This window comes from Eptatretus burgeri, chromosome 11, assembly GCF_056783735.1.
Source record: "Eptatretus burgeri isolate ZD-2024b chromosome 11, Ebu_testis_v1, whole genome shotgun sequence".
Classification (NCBI taxonomy): domain Eukaryota; kingdom Metazoa; phylum Chordata; class Myxini; order Myxiniformes; family Myxinidae; genus Eptatretus; species Eptatretus burgeri.
This window is the reverse complement of record NC_140971.1, coordinates 30,932,622-30,948,751: the sequence shown is the minus strand read 5'-3', so window position 1 is coordinate 30,948,751 and position 16,130 is coordinate 30,932,622. Positions and strand designations below refer to the sequence as shown.

Sequence of the window (16,130 nt, the reverse complement as noted above, 5' to 3'; positions counted from 1 at the left end):
ACAATGACTGTGTTTATCTAAGTGAAGTCATTTCCATATCATTTGTCAATGACTGTAGTTGTGGGGCTATCGCCAGAAAATTGTGATTGTTAAGCCATTGAACCAGATAATAGGATAAAAATAAAGGTTTGTGTGAGTATGAAATGAAACAGATGTGACACATGTGATATGTGGGTACATAGTTGAAAATAAACATGTTGTGATTATTGTTTTTAAATAACATCATGATCATTTCCATGTAGTTTGTCGTAATGAAACCTCTCTCACTTAACGTGCTCATCTTGCTTGCTTTCCACTCTGGATTTACCCCACATACCCTTTGATAGTCTCAGTTCCCTTTCAGGTGGAAGGGCCACCATATACTTCTGATGCTTGCTTCTTAAAAATGCTGATCCAGACTTATTCTTCCTGTCTCCTTTCTTACCCTGACCTCATGACAGAGTTTTTCACATCTCTCCATAAAAATTCCTTGTCCCTATATGTAGCCAACTGTCCACGAACAGTGATGACATTTTAACAAGTTCTCTCGGGCAAAGATATCCTCCCATCCTACCTCTCTTGCAAACAGCATGGATTTTGGCTGCCACTATGCTGGCTGACTGGGATGAGGGACACAAACCATTGATCAACATGTTCAAGCTACATCGTTCTTATAACACTGAAGGAAATACTCAATTTATTAGTTTTCGATTTCTCATCCCTCCATGGAGGTCAAATTCCCTGCTGGACATGGTCATGTCAACATTTTCCACCAACTTATCTGCTTCTCTGGGCAATTCAAAAATTTCCTTATAAAGGTGTCAGACTTGGTGGCTATCTGCAGAGAGCTGCTTAGGATGTTATTATTTCTGGTAGTTTAATAAAGCAGACTGGTTTGGTCCTACCGTATGCATGGTGTCTTTCTCAAAGATTGTTCGACCTTTTCTTCAGGTGCAAATACCAATTGTGTTTGTGATATCCTTAGTGATTGTGAAAAGGTAGTGATATACACAAATAAAATCTTTGGAGAGCACTGACAAATAGATGAGGTAGGTCTGATGAACAGCCAGAAATGTTTACAGTCGATGTACAATCTATAAGATGAAAATATAATCACTCGAAAGTAGATTCAGAGATACAAACACAAGAATGAAGATGATCAAGTAGTATATTATGGTCATCTATGTCAAAAACAGCCGTTAAGTCGAGAAATACTTTGCTTGTAACAGATGCTTGGTCTGCAATGTCTCAAAACCCAATGATAGGCAACAGCAGTCACCCAAGAACATGAGATTCAATCCTGGCATGTTGAAATTCCTCAGACTTCCCTCTGCACAGATCACCTCACTATCTCAATGCATGGCTAATAATACAGATCTTTAAAAATGAAGTAATCCACCCCAGAATGCTTGGAGCACTTGCGCAGAAACCCCTAGAAATAACGATCTTCAGGACATGTGAACTTCCATTGTGCATGCATGATAGAGTTTGTTACCGAAAATGGCTAACAAAGCTTCTAAAAGAAACCGAAAATACTTGGTAAAATACATGAAAGAAAGTTGAGAAGTGTCTTTGTACAACAAAATAGTAGAAAGAAGCCAGCCTATCTGGTTTGGGTGCTCCTTCACACCAATGGGCAGGTCATTTCAGGGGCTTGTGAGTACACAGGGTTGGAGTTAGAGTCCCTGTATAAGAGAGTTTCCACATGGCATGTCCCAGAAATTTGTAGTCACATCGGTCATGGACGCCATTTTTTTTCCATTGACTGTGAACTACAATATTCATAGTTTGCATTATTTGTACATCAGACAATGCTGCAAACATCTCAAGAATTATATATATATATATATATATATATATATATATATATATATATATATATATATATATATATAAATATATATATAAATATATATATGTATATATATATATAAATATATATATATGTATATGTATATATATATATATATATATATGTATATATATATATATATATATATATATATATATATGTATATATATATATATATATATATATATATATATATATATATATATATATATATATATATATATATATTAGCATATACCCGTGCTCCACACGGAGTTGAATGGGTGGCAAAAGGTGGATGAGGCATTATTGTTGATGTTATGGGAAGCTGGGGAGGGTGTCATTAGGGATGTGATGCACTATGGTTACCTGTCCTTAGTTTTCTCAAGGACCTCCCTGTACATCACATTTTGGGTGAGTGTCTTGTTGCTGAATAGTCCTTGTGAGGAATTATTGTCCACTTTGATAGAGATATAGGAGTAACCTCTTGCATGTGAAAATGCAACATATAGTTGGCCATGGGAGAACACAGGGGCTGGGAGGTATATTCCGAGTTTGTCAAATGTTTAGCCCTGGGATTTGTTTATGATCATCGAGTATGCGAGTCTGGCTGTAAATTGCATCCTCTGCAGTGTGACTGGAAGGTTGGCGTCTGATGGGGTAAGTTTAACATGATATAGGCCGAGCCCGAGACTGAACAGGAGCAGTGGAGGGTGACCGAGAATCAGAATGCAAATTTCAATGAACGGCACTTTTTGGTGTACATTCGACGATCGAACAACGCTTGGACACTTTAATTTGAAGATCACACACGCAAGACACAACACAGGTAACGATGGCGGTTGATATTGACAATTAATGTAATGAACGGCACTTTTTGGCGCACATCCGACGATCGAACACCGCTTGGACGCTTTAATTTGAAGACCACACATGCAAGACACTACACAGGTAACGATGGTGGTTGATATTGACAATTAATGTAATGAACAGCAGTTGTTTGGGTGCATCTGACAAACGAACACCTCTTTAATTTGAACAGTTAACACGCACACATTCAAGGTACAGAATCTATTGTCGGACACCGCGCTTTCGGAGAACAAAGAAAAGAAGAGAATCCAGGCAATGAATGGATGACATCATAACCGTTCCCTGGTTCCCCCTACCTTCAGATTATAGCCTTTGATGTTATCTGGACGTAGGCCTATTGCAACTTATATTCGGGTGTTTTTAATATGTACGTTGGATTTCAGACACAAATTGACAGTCTAAGAGGGCGTGTTCATTACGGGAAGTACATTGGATTTCGACACAAATTGACAGTCTAAGAGGGCGTGTTCAGTAAGGGACGTACGTTGAATTTCAGACACAAATTGACAGTTCTAAGAGGGCGTGTTCAGTCCGGGAAAGAGCCAATCGGGGTACATCATGTTGGCTTAGCTCTGGCGCTCATCGTTCCCCTCCTTCCACGCCGATTTTTAAAACACGACGACCATTGCTGATGTTCTGAGCCTTACTATTTATTATCAGTTATGTTTATGTTCAGTGTTGGTGCAATGAGTACTCCCTTCCTCCAGTTCATATTTTTTGGATAGACGGCAGCACTTACCGGACAGCAGTTCAGCAATGGCGACTTAACGGGAATAAATGCGGCCCTCGATGGGTTGAAAATCTTGTTGAAGCCACGTTGTCATCCAATTCCAGCTTATAAATTTAGTGCATCGTCTTCATCACATTAAGAATCCTCAGTATATGGGAAATGAGCACATTCCTGCCGGCAGTTTCGGAGGAGAAACGTTAAATTACGTGCATACGTTAACAGAAATGATATTTTAAAAAAAATTAATCTTTACTTTAAATACAATGTTTCTTGTTACATTTTTGTGTCAAATTCACCTTCTGAGGTAGTCAGCATATGCAGAAGAGGGTTTTACATTGCAGACACTGTTTTCGAGGAGTGGCATTTTACGCCCATCGGCGGTGACGGTCTGTCGACGACAGACGTAATGACGTCAGCGAATGACCACTTATGTCATGACAGAATTACGCCTCTCAGCGGTGACGTCACACGTCGCCATGCAAATGAACGTAAAAATTAGAAAATCGGCCAAATTTCCCAAACCTGTCCGTCTAGTGATCTCACAATGCCCATGCTGTTCATGAGACCACAGAGCACCCGCATGCCGAAAATGGCGACAATCCGTCCGGCAGTTTTGGAGGAGATACGTCAAATTACACGCAGACGTTAACAGAAATTATATATATATATATATATATATATATATATATATATATATATATATATATATATTCTTCTATTCTTCCAAAATCTATCCCTGTGTGTCGTAAGAGGCGACCAGGGTTGGCGTCAGGAAGGGCATCCGGCCATAAAACATTGCCTCAAGAAAAAGCCTAACCCCTGCACAGCAGGGAAAAATGGCTGTAAAAACGGTCATTTTATTCTTCCAAAATGACAGATGCTGGACCTTTGGGTGCACTAATCGGTCAGAAAAGGGATTCACATTTTAACCCGGAACTAAAGAATACAAGACAAGGTGCAAGGATAGAAAGACATATGGTCATGCCAGTGCGTCACATGTAGGGTGATTCTTCAGTGTGCATGGCATCCATCGAATGGACATGAGGCTGGGTGTCCTGTCCGCTATTATTAGTTGGTGTATGCTCAAGATGCCACTGTGACCTTCACCAAGAGTAGGCGAGTTATCACTGTTATCCTGAACAAATTACAAATTCCTGCAATGACTAACTGCTGGGAAGGCAATGGCAAACCATCAAGTTTCACCCTTGTCAAGGCAGCCAAGGACCGACCTTCAGACAGAACACGCAATCAATCAATCAATCAATCAATCAATCAATCAATCAACCTTCTCAAGCTCTTTCTATTCTTTTTTCATTCACAGTTGTTGTCTTTTCTAATTCTCTCCTCTCTTGATGGTGTGCACATCTGGCATGAATGTTGTGTCTCAATTGCTGTCATCTACTTTTCTTCTTCCACTTCATTCAAGTTTCTACATTCTCTCGCTATACCGATGTGTTTCTTCAACTCACTCGCTCTGTACACCTGAAATCAAGCACTCAACAGTGTGAACCTTTACTCGCTCATTCCACTTCATTTTGCCATGGTTTCTGTGATGCGTTTTAAGTTATATCAATCATGTATGATTGTAAATGCTTATTCTGACTCGTTGGAAGAACGCAAATAAATCAACAAGCACAACAATATAATCTTCCATTTTGATGCAGATAACGAGCTTGATTAGAAAACGGACACATTATGTTTCACGTACAATGGAAACGGGTTCGGTACACCACACTCGATGGAAACAAAATGGCTTCTAATTGCAAATTCTCACAACTCTCTTATACACTGACTCTAGTTGGGGCTAACCCTCATCACCTGCATGGGAACCTGAAAACTGTACCTCTTGAGTGAAAAGCAGTAGAAGTTTAGATGGGACACAACAGTAACTGTGTGAATAGTATATCTTGAAATCTTCAGTGTTGACAAGCAAATGAGGATGTGGATTTAACTAACGGCCCGGTCACACCTTGACGTTTTAGCCAACGTATGCCGATTTTTGATTTTTTTTTCTAAAACGCTGGCACACGTTGAATACGTTATGGGTAAGTTTTGATAACATTGAGAGCACGCTGAAAAACACTGCCATACGTTGTTGTATGCTGGCTTTAAACGTTGTACTTTTCGGTTGTCCTCAAATTTTTTCATGCTTGAAATTTCATGACGTATGCCGGCGTATGACTCACACGTTCCGCTACGCTGGCCACAAGTTGTATGCACGGTCTGCGATTGTTGACAGACGTCAACACATGCTACTTGTGAGTTAATCATAAGTTGAGACACGCCGAGGTAATGTTTAGCGTACCCGAAATTATTTCTAACCTATGATTAACGTGTTGTTGGCACGTTACGCGATCGTTGCCACACATCGACAGACGTTACTTTTAAGTTACTCATAGGCTGAAAGACGTCGGTATAATGGATCGTCCTTGCGTCAGCGTCCACGGCCACGGCCACGACACTTATTTGCAGCATTCTTCAAACTTTTCTTCGGCATGACGAGGATGTTCACACTTCGATGTCTAGCTTGGCTATGATTCCAATTGTCCATCGGCAGCGTCTATTTAAAATAGTCGAGTTTGAGCGTTTTAACACGTTCAGAAGAAACGCTTCAAATTTCCAAACCCCAGCGTCAAAAAAACAAAGTCGAGTGACAGCAATTTAAATCGTTCATTGTAAACAATGAAAATAGTTGAGTGGTACCGTTTAAAAGTCGTTGAGTGTAAAAAAAATCCAATTGTTGAGCGCAAGCGTCTACTTTCAATAGTGGAGATGCAGCCATTTAAATCGTTAAATCGTTAATCGCAAGGACGATCCATCATAACCCACACCCTCCCCCTCACACTCACCAACTACTGCCAACATGAACAAACTACTACTAACACTACTACTAATACTGATACTGATACTGATACTGCTGACATGGACATCGACTCAAAAAGGACTCGAAAACACTGTTGGGTTCCCCTTTTATGAGCAGCATTTTTATATCCCAATTCCCAAAACCGCTGGGAACACGTCTTTATATGGCAGTTGTAAGCTAGAAACACGTTAATTTTTTTTTGTCGACCGGAAGACGTCATTGGAATACGTCTACATACGTCGATGTGTGTTGGAACTACGTAAAGAATTGGTTCAAAGCACGTCAAACATAAGTTAGAAATAAGTTTCGCGTAAAAGACATTACCGCGACGTGTTTCGACTTATGAGTAGCTTATAAGTAGCCTTTGTGGACGTGTGTAAGCGTCCACATATCGTGTGTAAAACTTATCCCCATCGCATGCGGAACGTGTGTCATACGCCGAGTACGTCGTAAAATTTTGAACATGTTTAAAATTTCTTGACATACTCTACTTACTACGACATATGATAGCGTACTTTAGCGTTGTACTCACGTATACCAAACTTACTCATACCGTATTTGATGTGCCCCAACGTTTTAGACACATTTTTCTTAGGTCGGCATACGCTGGCAAGATCGCCAAGGTGTGACTGCGATGTTGACACTTCCATTTCTACGGCAGTTATGATTCGAATCGTTGTGCGTCAGCCTTTTAATAGGCTACGTCACGACATCGTCGGCGATGCGTGCAACGCGCCTTGCCTAAGTTAGACTATCGTTGGGCATCGGTTGTGTAGGCTGACAACAGGTTCAGCATTCGTTGGTATAAGTTATCTATAACACAACAAAACGTTCTGTGTCCATTACCAATGCGTTATACATAAGACCAAGTCGCTATGAATATGTCCGAATCTTTAAAAAAAAAACATCAAAAGTTCAACGGAAGCCAGCGTTTTACATACATTTTAATACGTTGCCATCGCTGGCTAAAACGTCAAGGTGTGACCAGGCCTTAAGCACTGCTTTCCATTTGAGACACTGCCAAGACCAGATCAAGCCAAGACCTATAGGAGGTAATTAAGAACTGTGTTAAGGAGGAGAATTGCTCACAGATGCAATGAAAAAGAAAATCAATATGACATTCACAGTATGTTGAGAGTTGTATCATACACAGTTGAAGTGAAATGGTTGCAAAATAGAAACAAAAACAAAATGGCCAGCTGTATGCAAGCCATGAAAATAATTGCGCCAATTTAAATGGAAACGAGAAAGAGCAATCAGAGATTGCAGACCCTTGCCAGGATTTGCTTTGTATGGCGTTTGTCTCCCCCGCCCCTCACAAACTCAAAGTCCTCGACCTCTGCCTCTTAACCCCAAGTCCTCACCCTACCCCTTGCAACCCAAAGGTGCCAATCCCCTCCCCACTCTAAGACTTCAAAGCTCCCACCACCAGTCCTCAGCCCCTCCCACAACCAAAAGTCCTCACCCCCCCCACACCAAAGTCGTCAACCCACCCCCCCCCAAGACCTCAACCTCCCCCACCCGACTCTGTCCATTCTTTGCTATGCCCCCTCCCAACCCATTCCTCCCCTCCTCACCGTCCTCCCGCTCATAAAAGCAAACGGGCTATTACACTCCCCTATCATACGATCACCAAGTTCACACAACTCTGTTACGGTCATCTGTCCATCGAACAATCCCATGAGATATGTGGAAACCCTGTGGCATGACAACTCTCAAGTGACCATGAGCAGGCTAATTGTGCCAATAAATGATCCTTGAACTATATTATGCACATCAAAATCAACAACACTTTGTCTATAATGCCATGTAACAACAACAACAACAACATGATTGGCTAAGAGCAGACAGGAAAATAACATAAAATGCAAACTGGGTAATGCTAACCCCCATGAAAATGCAAACCCAAACTAATTATCTACTTCCCGATGGATATATACACATTTTAAAAAGTAAATAATGATGGATGTTTTCTTTCAGAATGTCGTGAGATTCACAGAAGTCTTCAGACAAAGACATGGGTTTTAATGTGCTTGGTGGAGTCGTTTAAGAGAAGATGGTCGGAAACAATAGCAAGGGCCGGCGTAACCTCCGTGGTAAAATCCCTCCTTTACAGAATGCCACATAGTTATTTGGGCAGTATCGAGACAACAGACCCCTGCCTCGATCGCTGAGGATTGTCTTCACAAGGCCTGTGATGCCGAGCAGCATAAAACCCTTTTAACTCCCACTTTGGTCATTTTAGACTGAAGGAAAAACTCATAGGGAGGGAATGGCAATTGTGAGTATGACAGCTCTGAAGATGTCTTTGGCTTCGCATATCACGAAAATGGCGGCGGTATGCTTTTCAGATTGAAATCGTGAGTGGAGTTAGGTGAACTGTCCAACCAATGGGCGGAAAGGAATGTTACACACAGACAGATGGATGGACGAACACACACACACACACACACACACACACACACACACACACACACACACACACACACACACACACACACACACACACACACACACACACACACACACACACACACACACTTCTCCTTTTACAATGTAGACACTCACGTCCCAATAGTACATCATTAATAGACATACTCACATTCCATTAGTACGCAATTAATAAACGTACTTACGTTCTGTGTGCACAGACAGACAAACAAACGGACCCAAATGCAATACCCTCTCCTCTGGCAAGGGTAACTCGATTCAAATTTCAATAACAGCTACTAGAAGATGGAATTACTCAAGTTGCATCCTAATATTAAATAACGCACTATGAAGCAGCAGATACTGACTCAGTGATTGTATGAATCATTTCTGTGGAGATGGCTAGATCAATTACCATTGTGGGTCTCTGGCTGATGTGGTGTACTGGATAGAAGATGCTTAGCAGGCAGACACGAGCGGGGGAACAGTCGAGCCAGGCTGTGTTGCACAAGTGCGAGCGCGGGCGTACTTTGCCCGCGGCTCTCCTTTATTACGTATTCAGCACACTCACGAGCCGGGCGACTCCAGCATTACTACAACGCCTCAGGCGGCGCGCACACCTTATATCCCTTGCAGACCCGATGACCACGCCGACCCCTCCTCCCATAATCATGCCCCGCCCTGCATGCCCGCAGGCTACACCACACTCCTCCCTCCTAAAACTATGATTATTAAATGATCACCATAATAATAAGCATAAACAACACGAAGGACTATGGTATAATAGTCGACAAGGCACAAAGAATGAAAACAGCGAAGTATAACAGCACATCACATCATATAATGCGTGAAAGCGAGCTTATGGAGTTGCCACGGCCAGGTTCCGAAGACGGAGGTGCACACAGCACCTCCCAAACTCTGGCCGCGTTACCGATATGAAGCAGCAAGGCGAAAAGCACAGCAGCCCTACACAGCGGAAACGCCCCAGGCGGCTCATGCTGACATGGCCCTCGGCGAGGCCGTGGCGATCTCCCGAGCAAACCTCCCCCGGCACCATCAAACGCCTCCGGCCCACTTCCCCCAGGCAGACCCGACGTAGATAAACATTCCGAGGCCGGAAGCCCGCTGTCTGGAAGCCGTGGCGCCAGCGCCAGCCTTGATCGACCTTGGATGGGGGCGCTGAACAGCGCCGCTGGCTGGACGCACTCAATGCTCCAAAACAACCCATGCACCACAATCAGTTGAGACGCCAACGCCCGTCTAAACGGCCTTGAGCGAACACAGAGAGCTGCGCCCGCAACCAGAGGTGGGGGTAACGCCGACCAGCGCACCAGTCTTGGCCCCGAGTCGATCTTCGAGACCCACACGGCAGTTAGATGGTAGCAATTCCATTTAAACCACACTTCAATCATTGGCTCGTTATAAATCACTACGAACATCATTTGAACCATTGCAAACTCATTTTTCTGTACAGCACGTTCTTTTGACAAAATCCCAGCACATGACAAAGCAACTACCCGCGGCCCGGGACAATGGAAGGCCAACCCAACCTTTTTATTCGCCACCACCGCTCCCAAAGCCACCACATCACATTGATCATAATACAAATCCCATTGATTGATCTCCGCCAAACCCACTCTCACACGGGAACTGCTGGCATTTATTTCAACAACGTTAAACTGCATCACTAGAGCAAGGAAAAACACATATGCAATGAACAGCAACCCACAACCCACATCACGAGTCCGTCTCTTGGTTGTCGACTCAATGTTGTGACTCGCGACTTCCTCTAATGCCACGGGCTCCCCGCAACCTGTTGAAGCTGCCCGAACAACACCGGCGCGCATTGCCTCACGAACGCTGCCGAAGCGCGGGAACTCATCGCGAGAGCTGATACGGCTCTCGCCGCTCCCTAACCGTACATCACCGCCGCAGGCAGCAACGAACGGCCGCTCCCGTTGCATCGACGCGGCTCCCGCCGCCAGAACCTCGCCCTCGGTACTCGACGAAGGCATCGAAGAGAGCACTGGCACACCTGGAGGTATGAACCGGAGATCCAGCCCGAGGTGCGCCAGCCAGTCCCGACCCAAAAGGGCGGGCCCCTCCCCTCGCACCACGAACACCGAGAGCCGGGCGCGTCGACCTCGGTAGCGCACTGAGACGTCGGCCCTCGCAAGCGGTGCAATCGCTTCACCGGTGTACCTGTACAGCGACAAGGCCGTCTTGACCAGGCGAACACCGCGAAGACCACGAGCCGCCTGTTCACCCATGACCGACACCGCAGCCCCGGTGTCCACGCAAAACACGGTCGGCTCGCCATTCACCTCGACCTCCACCGTGAATGGCGTCGTCATCTCCGAACCAACGGAAAACAGACTCAACCGTGGTTGCATCTCCTGCTCCGGCCCGCCGGCATCGCCATGCCCCGGTTGCAGGCCGATCTCCAGGTCACTGGGGTCCTCCCGCACCTCGTCATCCAAGACCCCAACGGAGGCCCCCGCCATCCGACACACACGCTTCAAATGTCCCACCTTGTGACAATGCAAACACACGGTGTTCTTATATGGGCACATTTGTCGCAGGTGCGGACCCCCACACCCCCAGCACCCCTGGAAAGCCACTTCGCTCCCGGTGCGACCGTGCTGCGGTGCGCGCCCTCGTCCCGCACCGCCAGGTGCGCGTGCGACCTGCGGCACTTGAGTCATCGCGCAGACTCCGGGCTGCGCGACCTGCGGCACCTGCGCGGTCACCGCGTGGACTTCGGGATCAGCCGACATGCCCCAGCTGGAGCTACTCATTACGTCCTGGCCAGCGATGGTGCGGACATCTGTGAGTGTCTGCTCGACAGACGAAGCAGTCCCGACCGCCGAGTCGAATGTGATGTCGATCAACCGCAGGATGGCTGCTACCATCTTTGTGTCTCGCAGACCAGAAATAAAACGATCTCTGAGCCGTGCCGGACGCTCCTCTGTCGTGAACTTGCAAGGCACAGCCGAATGCTTCACCCGTGCTACGAAGTCTGCAACGCGCTCCTCGCCACCCTTAGCAAGGTGATCGAACTGGAACCGCGCGAGATGCAACGACTTCTCTGGCGCCAAGTGGGTCTTCATTTTCGCCACGATGTCCTGAAACGATAGCCCGTCATCACTGGGCTTATTTGGAGCCACCAAATCACTCAGCAGCCGGTAGTGCTCCGTTGATAGCGAGGCGAGCAAGATCGCCTTGCGTTTCTCTTCATCATCTACATCATTCGCGCGAAAGTAGCAACCCAACTGTTCAGAAAACAACTCGAATTCATTTCCCCCGAAAACGGGTACGCGCCCGTGCACCGTGCCCCGACCTTCTGCCATGCTCGTGCTGGCGAGACCCTTGGCTCCGTAGCCTGGAACCGCACGGGTTATTTGCCGCCCTGCACACGCCGATCCGTAGATTCTCGTCAGCCAACTGTGGTGTACTGGATAGAAGATGCTTAGCAGGCAGACACGAGCGGGGGAACAGTCGAGCCGGGCTGTGTTGCACAAGCGCGAGCGCGGGCGTACTTTGCCCGTGGCTCTCCTTTATTACGTATTCAGCACACTCACGAGCCGGGCGACTCCAGCATTACTACAACGCCTCAGGCGGCGCGCACACCTTATATCCCTTGCAGACCCGATGACCACGCCGACCCCTCCTCCCATCATCATGCCCCGCCCTGCATGCCCGCAGGCTACACCACAGCTGACACTGAAAATCAGGTGATGCAAAGTGGCTGACATTTGTCTGCTGCACATTCGTGCTTTTCTATGTGGTTTTACAGCCGGTGTCACATATTTTAAACAGCAGTGGGTGTTTCCTGATGCAATTCGAATGCAAGTCATTTTTGGCTCCACGATTGTTTTAAAAAGGAAAATGATTCAACAGCCTCTTGTACATTATGTCCTTATCCCCTTCTCTTAACATTACCCACTAATCATTTCGTTTCCTTTCTTCCATTAAATGTTCAAGTCGCGTTGAGGTATTGCTGATCCTTCATTAACTCGAACAAGTGTACTAAATTTGGCTGTTAAAAATTAAGGACAAAAATTAACGGTGTGTGGGACAGATGCTCGTCTCCCGATAGCAGGTGGTCGTAGTCAGGGTGCATTAGGTGATAAAATTGATTTTTTTTTCTTTTCTTTGGTATACACAGTCAAGGCTCGTGCAACAGCGAGAACACTGAACGGATCAGGACGCCATAGGACAAAATGTGCAGTGGAGCAAGGGAGGACACAAACAATGGAGTTGGAGGACAGAATGGAGAGAAAATTGGACAAACAATAAGTGTGGGGAGGAATAGGAGGCAGAATATGACATATGGGGGGGGGGACAAGATGGAAAGAGAAGGACACTCTCAGGAAGTAAAAACTGAAAATTTAGAAGGAGGAGGGCTTGGGGGTTAACGTGGGTAGAAAAGATCATGGTTTTGGATTGGGGATGATCTGAGATGGTGGTAATCATTTGTTTTGAAGACCTGGAGGGAAGAATGAGATTGAAAGGAATGTGGATGTTGGTTCCACAGGTGGGGGGAAAAAAAAAAAAAAAAAAAGAGGTAAGGAGAGAGAGAGAGAGAGAGAGAGAGAGACAGAGACAGAGACAGAGAGAGAGACAGAGACAGAGACAGAGACAGAGACAGAGACAGAGACAGAGACAGAGACAGAGACAGAGACAGAGACAGAGACAGAGACAGAGACAGAGACAGAGACAGAGACAGAGAGAGAGAGAGAGAGAGAGAGAGAGAGAGAGAGAGAGAGAGAGAGAGAGAGAGAGAGAGAGAGAGAGAGAGAGAGAGAGAGAGAGAGAGACCAGAAAGGAGGCGATAGAAGACAGAGAGACCACCGACCTGACTGTGATAGGAAAGTGATCAGCCCATAGACAACCTCATTGCAGGAGATTCCAATAATCTTGAAGGCCTTGGTTTCCATGGTTCCAATCAGAGCAAGGTATGAGGCAGGGGTGCTAACCTAAAGTGGGGAACAGTGTTCCATAAAGCTGTGGACGAAGGCCTTGGAAGTGGACAGGAGTTCAGGTGTGCCAAGGAAGGACTTTCTTTGATAGAGGATATGCCCAGTCGGTGACTGGCTTTGGAGGCCAACCTTGAAATGTGGTTTGTTCTAGAAAGATTGTGGTTTGATCACGAGACCCAGGAGTTTTAATGACTGAATTTCCTCAAAAGGATAGTTAAGAAAGTATAGGAGGGTGGGGGTAGGGGGGTTGCCAGACGGTCCTTTCTGAGAAAGAGTGAGTGTGAGATTTGTCAGGATTGAAAGACATATTATTCCAAGTGTTTGACCACCTTGTGATTTTGTCATTGTCTGAAGAGAGGAAAGAGGCTGCAGCCTGCCCTATCTGAAGAATTAATTTAATTCCTTGGGAAATTATTTCACTTGCGGAGTACTTGCCCGAAGGAAGATGTTATTCCAAGCATGTAACAAATTCTTCTGACATGTGCCTTTATTTGGGCAGTGTATAGGCAACAGACGACTGCCTCGATCGTCCCAAAAATAAAAAAAATAACCCTAGTTTCATACGTGAAGCAAAACCATGCATACTGATTATTGTTTATTTCATACATCATGGTTATATAGCTGAGATAATTCCAACCTCAGGCCTGAAACCTAAGCCCTGAAGCCTGAGGCCTACACATACTGTCACCTTCACAAGGCCCATGAATACCTATTGGCTTCACGTGCAGAATTGGTATTTGCAGTTTCGCCATTGTGACATCATAGAAATATTACCCACCTTACTTCTGTTGGTGTCAGCTGCAGTAAGTTTTTTGTCCAAGTCCTTCACAAACCAGTTGTCCATGCCTGTCGTTCGATTGAAAGTGTCACAGGAATGTGGAATTTATTGGTTCATGGTTTGGCATTTGCCGTTTCCTCATTGTCTGTTTGTTCTTGGGCTCCCACCTGTACATAGCACGGGCACCTTGCAAGTATGTCTATATTTCTTTTTATAATGGTAAAAATATATTTCCGGTTTAAGCTGACGTCTATAATGGAGCCTGTGAAAAACACATTACCGCCCACTGCATACAAGCAATGTTCTCTGCTACACTGTGGCATGCAGGTCAACCAGCCAACTTTTTGTTGGCTTTTCAACTTTTCAAAATTTTCAAACATAACAAAGCTGAGGACATGAACCTCAGCCCCATGTCCAAAGTACACAGTCCAACAAAGTTTGCCAAACTAATGTATGTTTACACTTCACCACTGAGCAGGTATGTGGTCGAAGAAACACACACCCTGGCCAATCGTGCCAGAATGCAGCCCCAATGATTGCAAATAATATAAAGGAAAGGTAGAAAACAAGCTTGGTGGTTTGACCAGACTTGGTGGGGTAATGTTTGGAGCATCCACTCCGAGTCTGGAAGGTCTTCGCTAAAAACCCCAGCAAGTCATACCAAAGACTTCAAAAAGGGTATGCGCTGCTTTCTTGCTTAACTTTCAGTATTTAAATGGTTCAGAGTATGGACAATCCCCATACATTGGCAAACATGGGGAGGAGGCTCAGTTGCGATTCCTTGATGCTCAGTACTATGTTCGTCTTGTCCAACAATCGTGTGTTGTCACGTGTGTGTGTGTGTGTGTGTGTGTGTGTGTGTGTGTGTGTGTGTGTGTGTGTGTGTGTGTGTGTGTGTGTGTGCGTGTAGGGTGGGTGGGGGGGAGGGCGGGATGGGGGGCAGCTTCACTATGAACCATAGATCATGTAGAAAAATACACAAATAAAACAAAAAAATATATACACTGCCAATTGGGAAAACAACAGTGGAGCAGGGATATTCCAAAAAGAGCTGGACATATTGGGAATGAACAAAATGTTCATTTGAGTGGCTAAGCAGAGCTTAGCTTAACTGTGATGGAGAACGAGTAATAATCAATGCCCAAGACCAAGGCCACTATACCAATGGCTTTAAGAAGAGGCCAGGATTGATTCAACTGGACAAATGTAGGGTCTGCAAGGTAGAAACAGAAAGAACAATCAGCTTCTCTCAGAATGTAAAAAAAAAAACTCAGGTCAGAACAGCTGTAAACACAGGCACATTAATGTATGCAGAGTAATCCACTGCCACATTTGCATAAACTTCAATATCCCAGTCTCAGAAAAAGAATGGAAGCACAAACCAAAAGTGATGGTTGAAAATGAGGACTCGATGATCACGTGCAACCTGATCACCCATGAATCACTCATGGGGCAATCCACCCCAGAATATGACAAGAAAACAAAGCATTATGACGAGACATAGTACTCAGATACAAAAAGGAAAAGATGGCATTGTTAATGGAGGTGTACAGACATTGGTCTAAATAATGTGGAAATTAGAGAGATTACCAAATAGTAACAGGATCTGAAAAATTAAGTCAAAATAACCTTTAAGTCTGGTGTTGGCTTGGTGGTTAAGGTGGCTG

The 16,130-nt window shown here is 45.1% G+C and overlaps 1 protein-coding gene across 9 annotated transcripts in view; it reads right to left on the bottom strand.

Moving 5' to 3' along the window:
* Nucleotides 1–14,787, bottom strand: part of LOC147016769 (uncharacterized) — a 452,599-nt gene extending 437,812 nt beyond the window's left edge. For 3 of the 9 annotated variants that reach the window (XR_015049175.1, XM_085845744.1, XM_085845743.1), the window contains exon 1: nt 14,464–14,787. Coding sequence is in view for 6 of the 9 variants with exons in the window: in XM_085845744.1 (XP_085701870.1) it covers nt 14,464–14,529 (66 nt within the window). In the remaining 3 variants the exon portion in view is untranslated. The remainder of the gene's footprint in view (nt 1–14,463) is intronic. The other 6 variants (XR_015049176.1, XM_085845739.1, XR_015049178.1 and 3 more) reach the window with 5 other exon arrangements.
* Between the last annotated feature and the right edge of the window lie 1,343 nt (nt 14,788–16,130).